General features: G+C 46.0%; 1 protein-coding gene across 6 annotated transcripts in view; it reads left to right on the forward strand.

Moving 5' to 3' along the window:
- Positions 1-10,345, forward strand: part of FYN (FYN proto-oncogene, Src family tyrosine kinase) — a 200,712-nt gene extending 190,367 nt beyond the window's left edge. For all 6 annotated transcript variants that reach the window (XM_012753105.3, XM_012753111.3, XM_012753108.3 and 3 more), the window contains one exon: positions 9,687-10,345. In XM_012753105.3, coding sequence (XP_012608559.1) covers positions 9,687-9,895 — 209 coding nt within the window. In that variant the 3' untranslated portion in view covers positions 9,896-10,345. The remainder of the gene's footprint in view (positions 1-9,686) is intronic.
- Positions 10,346-11,412: the final 1,067 nt, after the last annotated feature.

Raw genomic sequence — 11,412 nt, forward strand, 5'->3', positions numbered from 1 at the left:
TCGTTCATTTAGTGTAGCTTTAGTCAAGTATAAACTGTGCCAGGCGTTTTTAAGACACTCGTACTCTCAGCAAACATTGATTAGTTCCTGCCTCAGGTTAGGCACTGTTCTAGGTGCTAGAGAGAGACTAGTAAGCAAATAAATGAATTTAGTCCCTGCACTTGTGGAGCTTATAATCAGGTAGATAAAATATGCATCAAATCCAGGAAGAAATCAGCTGTATTTGTTACTTTTTTATTATTAGAGATAGTCATCCTCAAGGGACGGATTACTTGACTTTACCCACTATGGGCCCCAAATCTTAATTCTGATCATGGGGTCAGCGGCACCTGATTCAGGTGTCTACATACAACAGGTCCGAAGAGGGGCCTTTCCCGCAGCACCCCGTGACGATGACTCAGGACTTTGAAGTGAGGACTAAGTCCAGCTTGTCATGCATAGTTATAGATTTACAAGCAACTGCTGATACGCAGTGGGCTTTGATAACTGCCTCTGACTCTGTGGGGGTGGGGCAGGGCTGCTGTGTAGACGAGGCAAGTCAGCCAGGCCTCGGAAGGTGAGTAGGGTTTCCTCAAGGCGAGGAGGTGGGAAGAGCATCCCAAAGTCTGGCACCTGTGAAGGCACTAAGCCTTCAGAGGACAGGGCCTGTACAAGGAGCCACAGGATGAGTGTGAGGAAAAGAGGCCGCGTGAGGTGATGTGGCTGGAAAGGCAGTCGAGAGCAGGAGCCGGTCACGTGGGGCCCCGTGTGCCGCCTGGCGGTAAGCAGCGGTGACCGGGAGCCGTGTCGGCAGGGCTGACGTGAGCTGCCCCTCACTCGTGGAAGATTGTTCCCAGGCCTGCTCCTGGCCACGGGTGCTTTGTGGCCTTTGTTTTTTAACATAGCTATAATCATATTTAATTGGACTTGTGAATCTGACAGAAAACTCTTCTTGAGGGAGAAGCTTTTACAGAGGGATTCCAATTACAGGGTTATTACCCTAATGAAGGATAACAATTCCTAGGGAACAAACAGTTCCATTAAGCTTCGTCAGACATCACTGGGAAAGGTGGGAAAGGTCCCCTCTCTATACTCGGGCTGTCTGGGGGTGCGGCCCAGGCAGTCCACGTGCGCTGAGAGGTCACTTCTCAATTTTCCCTGTTGAGTCTTTGTGCCTGTGGGTAGACGCCCTAGACAGATTCCCAGGCCCCATCCGTCTTGACTTTCATTCTGCATTTTGAAGGAGTAGTTTCTCCATTGGCTGGAGTACACATGCAAGTCATTCTCTTTTTCTGAGAACAGTAGGTGGTGGTACATTTTTCTGAGTTCCTCCGTGCCTAAGAATGGCCTTCTGTTGCCTCCACACATAGGAAAGCTACTCGGGCTGGTAGGTGAGGATGGAAGTGGGGGAGGAGGAGGTGACTTACAAATGGATTTTATAAAAGCTTTCTAGGCGTTTTTGCCCAGCATGCAAGAAGATCCAGAAGTGAGCATCAGAGAAGGAACTTAGAATGGATTGTGTGAGGTGTGACCAAATAAAGGGCAAAAGGGATGAAGAGGCAATAAAACATGGGCAAGTTTTGTGAAAGGAATGGATAAAAAGGAAGGGATGAGGACAGTCTCAAACTGCTTGAGAACCTTGAAGCCAGAGGAAAAAAGTACTGAAACGTGATGCTGAGATTAACAGGACGGTAGTGAAGAGGAGTCACGTCACCTTACCAGACAAGTAAGGTTGCTTTCAAGACGTGTATCAAACACGCACACGGCTCCAAAGAATAGCTCCATGTTATCAGCTCCCTGCTAGCAGCCTGACCTGAATTCATTCCAGCATTGCAATCTAGCTTGCTTTTCTGCAAGCCCAGGTTCAGAACCATTCTTTGCATCAAGATTAGAACTGATTTTATACTGATGTATAATGAGAAATAGAAACACGTAAGTAAAAGCAGTTTTCGTGGGTTGATGCATAAAATCAGAGTTATGCATTTTAACCTGCCATTTCACTTTCAAAACCTCTCTCAAATCCTTTGTTTCCTCTCTGCTCCAGGTCTCTCCCCATCCACCCACCATTTTATCATTGTCACCAGCAGAGTTAGTATCCTAGAAAGCACAGACCTAGTTATCTTACTCTCCTAGTCAAACAAACACACGCATGGCTTCCTTTTGCCTTCCAGATAAACTCCAGAAGGCTTAGTTTTGCATAGTCCTTTGCAACTCTTTTCCTGTAATCATTCCACAAATATTTATTGAGTGCCTACTGTATGCCAGACACCAACAGTATATCAGTGAACCAACAGAGGCAAATGCTCCTGCCCTCATAGTCTTCCATTCTGCTTCAAGGAGACAAACAATAAACAAAGATAAATAAGCAAAATATATCAAATGTTGGCTAGTGATAACAGCTGGAGAGAAAAAGAAAACAGGGAAGGAGAGAGAGGGAGTCAGGAGAGAGTGGCGGGGAGGACCTCACTGGGAAAGTGCCATCTGAGGAAAGACCTGAAGGAAGGGAGACTTGAGCCAGGTGGGTATCTGGGGATAGAGCCTGCTATCAAGGGGGAAGGGAGAGAGTAGAGGCCAGAGGCCCTGCAGAACTGCAGAAGGCCGGTGTGGGGTGTGGGGGAGCTGAGGGAGCAGGAGGTCCCCGGGGGCAGACCTGATAGGGCCTTCCTAAGTCATTGTTTGGACTCTTGCTTTTATTCTTAGTGAGATGAGAAGTGAGGGGACTTGAACAGGAGAGTGACATGATCTGACTTAGCATTTCTCTCTTGCCATTCTTTACCTTTCACACTTTACCCCAGACACACCAAGAGATCACTTTTGAACATGCAGGTCTTGAACACGCAGGCCCAACCAGATGTCACCTCTTTTGTGAAGGCTTCCCCATGTCCAGACCAAATATGTGCCCCTTCTGCTCGCTTCCATGACCCCTGGTACATTTCTGTTGAAGCGCCTGTTTGTGTGCCTGTATTTCCCAGTAGTTCTACACTGTTTGAGGGGAAGGGAGCTCCTGTGATGTATTCCCAACTCCCAGTACAGTGTCAGCCACATAGTAGACTCTCGCTAAGGATAAACAAATGAATGAATGAGACAGAAAAGAAAGAACCTATCAGGTTTTTGAAACAAGGTTTTCAAATTTGGCCCGTAGCCTGCAAAGCCTTTTAAATCTATTCCATAATCTTCACACACAGATATAACATGTATTTTCTCAGCCACCAGGTAGCCTCTGTCTTCAAAGTTGTTCTGGAAAATTGATCCTGTGGTCACTTCAAACACCATGTTCCAACACTGTTCCAGGCAGAATGTCCTGGCCATTCTGTTCCCTGGCTCTTAACTGAACACCTGTTTTCTGTATTTGGCAAGATCTGGCAGAGCCAGGAACATTTTCTTAAGCAAATTGTATTTATTCATGCATTTGAAGCAATTTCAAATCATTCAGCAAGTGACAGCCGCTTGACTTCCTTGAATGCATGTAGTCACTGGATAATGTCTTTAAGAAGTAAGGGAAATTAGTGAAACTAGTAGCTCCTTCCTTAAAGAATTACAAGTCCTGCCCTAAGCCATAGACATGTATTTTCCTGTGTTCAACATGACAAGAGCAGATTCTCTGCGGGGTAGGGTAGGCTTAGGACTCTCCAGCCAGGAGGAGAACAGGAAGCAGGATGAAACCTCTCATCTTGGCCGAGGCTGCTCTGTCCCTCCCTGGCCAGTCCACGGTCCTTGGGACTTTTCCTTCAGTTCATGGTGTTCCCTCAGAGAGAGAATGCTGCCTGGGATGCCCAGAGGTTCATGCTGTCACCTCCCCTACAAGGCTTCCCTTGGCCAGTGTGGCCCGTGAGAGGAGGAGGGAGGAAGGGGCAGCCAGGGAGGGGCCCTCCGCACCCAGCCCTGCGCCACTGCTCCTCATCCTCAGTGGTGCAGTCCCCTGGTCTCCCTAATGGCACCTTCCTCTCTTCTTCACGTCTTTCTTGCTGGGACAAAGGAGTTCTTTATGATACTGCATTATCAAGTTTTAAATAACCTTTGTGTATTATGGGACCTGCACAGCTGTCATTTCTATATTTATTAATGCAGTGGGCTTAATAAAAACAGCTGCCCTGAGGTTATCTGGTAAGATGGGGAAACGGAAGCATAACTAGTCATTATTGTGCCTTCTCAAGATCAGTCCTTTATTTTCATCTATACTCTTTGATCTATACTCTCTGCCTAAAATTTTTACTTTGATCCTATACCAAAACCTAACATGAAGCCGCATGGTTGTTGTCCAGTAAGGCAGCTAGAGCACATGATAATCTGATAATAGGAGCACACGCGATGGTGCAGGCTCGTGCTGAGGAAGCAGCATTAACACCCCTCCTTCTTCCAGCACTGGTGCAGCACTGCTCAACAGACAGTAAACACAAGGGCCTTTTTACAGGGCTTATGCAGAGAGGCAAGGGGAGCTTCAGACAGAAGGCCTCATGCACAGTATTGTATAGTTTCCTTCTAATGGGAAGCATGGTTTGCAAAAGTACTTTGGATGTGTGATCACCTGAACATCATTCCCATTGTTAAAGTACTTAATTCACATGGCACAAAAATCCAGGTTCTTGTAACCCATAGTCGAATACAGATGTAAATATGAGCAGATAACAGTTAAGGTCCCTGATTGTGCAGATATGGCCCCTCTGAGATTCATATTGGGAAGCCGCACCAATCAAAAGCTATAAAACAAATACTTTTCATTCACAGAAGACAGTTTGTCTTCCTTCCTTCCTTCCTTCCTTCCTTCCTTCCTTCCTTCCTTCCTTCCTTCCTTCCTCCCTTCCTCCCTTCCTCCCTCCCTCCCTCCCTCTTTCCCTCCTTCCTTCCTTCCTTCCTTCCGACAGGGTCTCACTCTGTTGCCCCAGCTAGATTGCCATGGTATCAGCCTAGCTCACTGCAACCTCAACCTCCTGGGATCAAGTGACCTCCTGCCTGTAGTCCCCGAGTAACTGGGACAATCGGCATATATAGGCATATACCACCATGCTCAGCTAATTTTTTCTAATTTTAGTAGAGACGGGGTCTCATTCTTGCTCAGGCTGGTCTCAAACTTCTGAGCTCAAGCAATCCTCCTGCCGCAGCCTCCCATAGTGCTAGGATTACAGGCGTGAACCACTGTGCCCAGCCAGAAGTTGTTTTTTCAAACAGCTGAAAACACAGTGAATGTTGAGGTATTTTGTTGACAAATGGAGAAACTGAGGCCAGGGAAAATCAAGTCACCTGCTGAAAGATGGATGCAAAGTCAGAAGTCAAGAGGTGGCAACTAATCCAATGCTCTGCCAATGAAACTGATTTTTATTCCTTCTCTAAAGAATCTAAAAAAAAAAAAAAGAGGGAAGTCTCCACTGAGTTCAAGAAGAAGAATAGGAAAGTTTAAAAGGAGAGAAGGAAAAAGAAAACACATACGTAAGAGTAGACGTTGTTGGCAACCATATAGAGTGAGGGTTTGAAAGTGAGAGTTGGAGACTTGACCTCTGAGTGTGCTGGAAAGGAGTGTGATTTAGAAAGGATAATACAGTCATAATGGCAGGAATTGAGTATAGTCCTCTTGGCTGTGACAATCTTAGCTGCAGTATTTTGGGCAGACCGACTAGAAATCAAGGGCAATGTTTGAAAGCTTAAAATCCAAGGTGGCAGGAGGCTTTCGTGGCAACTCTGGGGAAGAGGAATTCGAAGGCAGACCCCCACACAGTGGCTAGTAAGGCGGTTTGTGGCTTAAGTACTGTGGAGTGGTGCCTGGTGAGAGAGGCCCACCACAATGGCGCATTTTCCTGAGTGACTTTCATGAGAGAGCAGGAAGGGCAGGTTGCTCCCTTGGAACTGGGAGCAGAGGGGAGAGGATCGGAAGGAAACCCAGGGGTGGTCTCTGTGCTTGCTGGCTGCCCAGCCTGAGGCTCCTCTCTGACACGGAGGCTGGGAACCAGGGACACGCAGCCCCTGTTGAAAACGCTGTCTGTTGCAGCTCCCACTAGGAAACCTGGAAACTCAAGCTGTCTATGACAGCATTTCTCTGATACATGCCCATGCAGTTGTGTTTTAAAGTTCCTGTCTCTTCTTTTTTTTCCTATGGCCTTCTCCCCACTAAAAAGGGAGAAAAAAGAAAACTATTCGCAGGCATTCTCATCCGCTGTCTCAGCTGGAAGTACAATAAAAAGAATCTTCTCTCTACTATCCCCATGTCCCTCAAGACTCTCTCCTGAACACTCCGGTCCCCAAGATGCTATATATTCCCTTCCCATTCACTGCCCTTCTCCTCCCAGGTGGAAAAAAATATGAAACCATCTAAAAAGTAAAAACAAAATAGGCCCGTCTTTATGGTCGTGTATAGAGTAAAAGCCATTTTTCCAAAAACAAAATTCTAGGAAAAAACATGATTTTCAAAATTTTTATAGCAGAGAATTCTATTTTTTAGATAAAGGTTGAATATTCCTAATCCAAAAATCCAAAATCTGAAATGCACCAAAATTTGAAACTTTTTGAGAGCCGACATGATGCTCAAAGGAAATGCTCATTGGAGCATTTCGGATTTTCGGGTTAGGGATGCTGAACTGATAAGTATAAAACATATATTCCAAAATCTGAAATCCCAAACACTTCTGGTCTGAAGCATTTTGGATAAGGGATACTCAACCTGTGTTAACACAGTCCACTTAATTTAGCTGTTGTTCGTAAAATAAAAACTAGCCTACACCTTGCTGAGTGTGCCCATCTTGATTGTGCAGTTATTGTTGCAGAGGTACTTTGTGAAGGTGCCAGGTCCAAGGGTCAGCCAATCCAAAAGTGGGTTCTGGCTTATGGATGGTTGCAAAAGGAAAAGAGCTAGTGCCATTCTGCTTGTCATTGTCAGCCAAGAGCATTGTTGAATAGCCCCTTTTCTGGCAAAGCTGTCGTTGGTATGTTTCTACTTGGCCCTGTGCGTGGAATTGTTTTCATCTGCTCTCCATGCTTTGAGGAATCGGGGGAGAAGGCGGCCTGAGAAGAGAAGGAGAAGGAGTGGGGAAGGGGGCGGGGGTGGGGGGGGGTGCAGGTAGGAAAGGAGGTGGAGAGGGAGAAGGGGCCTGCCAGTGTCCCGCACAGGCCAGCTTACACTCTGTCCCCTGGCTCCAAATGTCCAGGAAGCAGGCTGCCTTCCAGATAGGCCGCATGTTGAGTTCATGTTGCCAAATCTGTTGTGTCCGAGGCTTGGGCTGAGCACTGGAAAAATAGGATTGACCCAAGTGGCCAATTAAACTTTCCATTGGCAGAGATTGAATTAAGACTTAAAAAAAAAAAAAAAAAAGTAAAATCTTTCCATTTGAGTAGTTTGCTTTTTAATGAAATGAAACATGTACTGACATAAGCTCTGCAGAGCCAGAGGAGAGTGATTAATTAAACTCTGTGGTGCCATTTTGGATGGAGAGTCTGTGACAGGATAAAGCATTAGCAGGCGTTTTGGGGGGTCGTAGACACCTCCAGAAGGGCCTGTCAGACCTCTGAGGTTCAGATCTGCTGCCTGTCTTCCCTCCAGTTCCTGCAGGTTCCTGGCAGGGACAAGGACAAGGGAGATTTGTGCAGGTTCAGGCAGAAATTTCTGTGATTTCTGAAATACTATGAAACCCAAAGGACTGTACTAAAATATGCGGCAAAGCGAACACTTTGGAGAATGCCAATCCTGGTGTGTGATAACACCCTCTTCCTTCCTAAACCTTTCTGGGCAATATGTATAGAGAAATAAAAACAGTAAATAGCCTCACATCAGTTCAGGTTTTATAGCCGAATGAGGTCAGTTCACATCAGTTCTGCTGCCAACTGAGTTACAAAAACATTTTGGTTTTCAGAGCTTGTTGGAATTTGGAATTGTGGATAAGGAAGTGCTGGCCTGTGTCCCTTACCCTGTTTGTCCAGAGCACTGTGGAAAAGTTCCTCCCTGTGCTTCCAGCTCCCCCCCCCCCGCCCCAACCACCCCACCCTGCACCGAGTTTTCAGCTGTTAGAGGAGGATTTAAGCTAATCGGCCACAGAGCTGCCACCTCTACCTCCCACGGCATGCGTGGCGCGGAGGCAGGGACCTAGACTGTCTCGCCAAACCTCTCTCTCTAAAATTAGGGGTCACCCTGACCTGCAAGGTGATTTTGCAATGCTTGTGTTGAAAGCCAACTTCAATACAGTGTAAATAACATGTGGATGTTATCACCTCAAGAAATTATAACAGCAGAGAACAGGAAAGCATCCTAAAAAGGTGTAGACGGACTTGTGACCTATAGGACAATGGCGGACAGCCAGGGGGAGCCAGGATACACCCAGCTCCAAAAGTAACAACGTGACAAAGAGGATCGGCAACACACCCAAAGTCTGAATGCCCCTGCCCAGGGGGACAGGGTTGTGCTCTGGGCCTGGTGCCTCTGGCCAGGCTGACAGGTTTCTAGCTAGCAGGTCGCCACCTCCTCCAGAATTTAAGGAAGCTGGGTGCATATGCCGCGTTCTCCTGCTGGTCGCAGCCCTGAGAGAGAGGAGAAGAAATCTAGGATTCTGTATGGCTTGGGTGGGCAGGATTCCAGACTACAGGCTTGGGGGCCAGGAAGCAGCCAGAAAACATACCAGGGGTTGGTGGGGAGATGGCGAAGGTGATACGATGAAAAAGGGAAGGAAAACTGGAGAATAGTGACTGGCGGTAGCTGGGAAAGCGGTCAGACCGTTTGCCTCACCCTGAGTGTGGTATTTCCCGTATTGTCCGACAGCACGCTGGGGCAGGAGGGTCTCACATGATGGATGGTCTGGCCGGGGTTGTGGTAAGCACAGGCCCTGGAGGTGCCTCGTGCCTCCGTCAAAGTCTCCAAACCTCAGGGCACTTTGGGGTCACCAGGCCAGACGGTGCTGAGCTGCACCGGCATGATGGCAGATCTCAGACAGTGGGGCTTCAAGAGTTTGCCCAGACACGAGGAAAACTGCTTTATGACGTTCATAAATGGAGGTTATAAATGCTATAAACAAGGGCGGTGTGCTTCCATTCTGTGAAGGTGTTTTTGTCTACTTTATTCATATATTTTTGTCAGCCTAATTGAAATGTAATTTATATACAGTAAAATCCAACGATTTTAAGCGTGCAATTCAGTGAGCTTTGATATACATCAACAGTCACACCACCACGTACGTGACACAGAACAGGGGTTGGCAGATTCTGCAGCCATGGGCCAGATCTGACTCCCAGCCTGGCTTTGTTTTGTTGTTTTTAAATAAAGGGTTGTAAAATGAAGAAGAAGACATAAATCATATGTGACCTATGAAGCCAAAAATATTTACTATCTGGCCTTGACAGGAAGAGTTTGCTGACCCCTGCTACAGACATTCCCTCCGGCCCCTGGGCAGGCATTCCTCCCCTCCCCCTCACAACCACTGATCTGCCTTCTCTACATGGAGTTGTGCCTTTTCTAGAATTTTGTGTAAATGAAATCCTACAGTATGTTGTCTTCTGTGTCTGGCTCCCTTCATTTCTCACGCTTCTGAGATTCACCCTCCAGGTTTTTGCACGTATCGGTGCCACGTTCCTCTTTTAATTCTGAGTGGTATGGCATGGTTCATCTCCTGGGTGAGGCGGGGGCCCTCCACGGATTTCAGCCACGTGCAGACTCAAAGGAGAAGAAGGGGAGTCTCAGGGGCGCAGTCAGGCCTGGAGCCCAGAGGTGCCCGCGCTCACTGTGCTTGTCTTTGCAGGCATGAACAACCGGGAGGTGCTGGAGCAGGTGGAGCGCGGCTACAGGATGCCCTGTCCGCAGGACTGCCCCATCTCTCTGCATGAGCTCATGATCCACTGCTGGAAAAAGGACCCCGAAGAACGCCCCACTTTTGAGTACTTGCAGGGCTTCCTGGAAGACTACTTTACCGCGACAGAGCCGCAGTACCAACCTGGTGAAAACCTGTAAGGCCCGGGCCTGCAGAGAGAGGCCTTGTCCCAGAGGCTGCCCCACCCCTCCCCATTAGCTTTCAATTCCGTAGCCAGCTGCCCCTGAGCAGCAAGAACCGTCCAGGATCAGATTGCATGTGACTCTGAAGCTGATGAACTTCCTCATTAATGACACTTGTCCCCAAATCCGAACCTCCTCTGTGAAGCATTCGAGGCAGAACCTTGTTATTTCTCAGACTTTGGAAAATGCATTGTTATCGATGTTATGTAAAAGGCCAGACCTCTGTTCAGTGTAAATAGTTACTCCAGTGCCAACGATCCTAGTGCTTTCCTTTTTTTAAAATGCAAATCCTATGTGATTTTAACTCTGTCTTCACCTGATTCAACTAAAAAAAAAAGTATTATTTTCCAAAAGTGGCCTCTTTGTCTAAAACAATAAAATTTTTTTTCATGTTTTAACAAAAACCAATCAGGACAGGTGTTTGTTTTTTTTTTCTTTTTTATAACTATGAATATATATAATATATATGTCCCTGTACATATACAATGTGGGTGCTAACGTGGAGACTGTGGCCAGCCTAGACCACAAAGCTGCAGGACCCAGAGTGAGGATTTTACTGCAAAATCAACATCAAAGCACTGGTGTTACTCTGAAAACCAGTGACCTCTTTTTTGGCTTTTGCAAAGCATGATTTTTTTTTCATTAGGTTGCACTTTTTTGGTTCATGACTGTACCTGTAGATGGTTGTTAACCTTGACTCTTTTCAGGAACTTCCCCCAAGCTGAATTCAAGAGTTCTGTTACCAGTATTTGCTTCGACTTACTGCGGTTTGTTCTTGAAACTTAAAAGCAAGCATATTTAAGCAAGCAAATGGCCAATACTACCAAGGGAACTGGAAGATGGATACCACACAAACTTCTTGTATAAAATTATGAATGCTGAAATGTTTCAGACGTTTTTTATTTAATAAACCTTGTAACCACATTTAAATGGTCTAAAACCCATAGCATTGTAGTCATGGCAACCTGCTAAACTTTCTCATACAACTAAAATTTATGGGGAAGGTGAGGGTGGAGGGTTGTACATTTCCCATTGTAAAATAAGTGTTTTGAATGTCCTGTACTGCTAATGAATGACTTTCTATATGTCCAAGAGTTCTCCAGTGGAATAACTATGCACTACTTTACATTTCATGGGGATGCACAAAAAAAAGTATTACATTTTTAGTTGCTGTTTGTACCAACCTTGAATTACATATGTTTAACAACAACAAATCAGAAATCCTATTTCTATTGAGTTTTTAATGCCGAGTAGCACCTCTGAAGTCTTAATTCCTTTTTTGTTATGATTTATTTGTGAGTTTACATTTTTAAATTGTTTAACTTTCTTAATTTAGTAATTAAAAAGAGAGCATTTTACATTTGAATTTTTTTTTTTGTTTATTTGTTTAAATCATGGAAGGTACCCTGGTAGTTCTGTGACATAGCTGTCCTACACCAGATGGTAAGGAGCCACCTGGTGAATTCAGCCATGGT

Source organism: Microcebus murinus, chromosome 5, assembly GCF_040939455.1.
Source record: "Microcebus murinus isolate Inina chromosome 5, M.murinus_Inina_mat1.0, whole genome shotgun sequence".
Lineage (NCBI taxonomy): Eukaryota > Metazoa > Chordata > Mammalia > Primates > Cheirogaleidae > Microcebus > Microcebus murinus.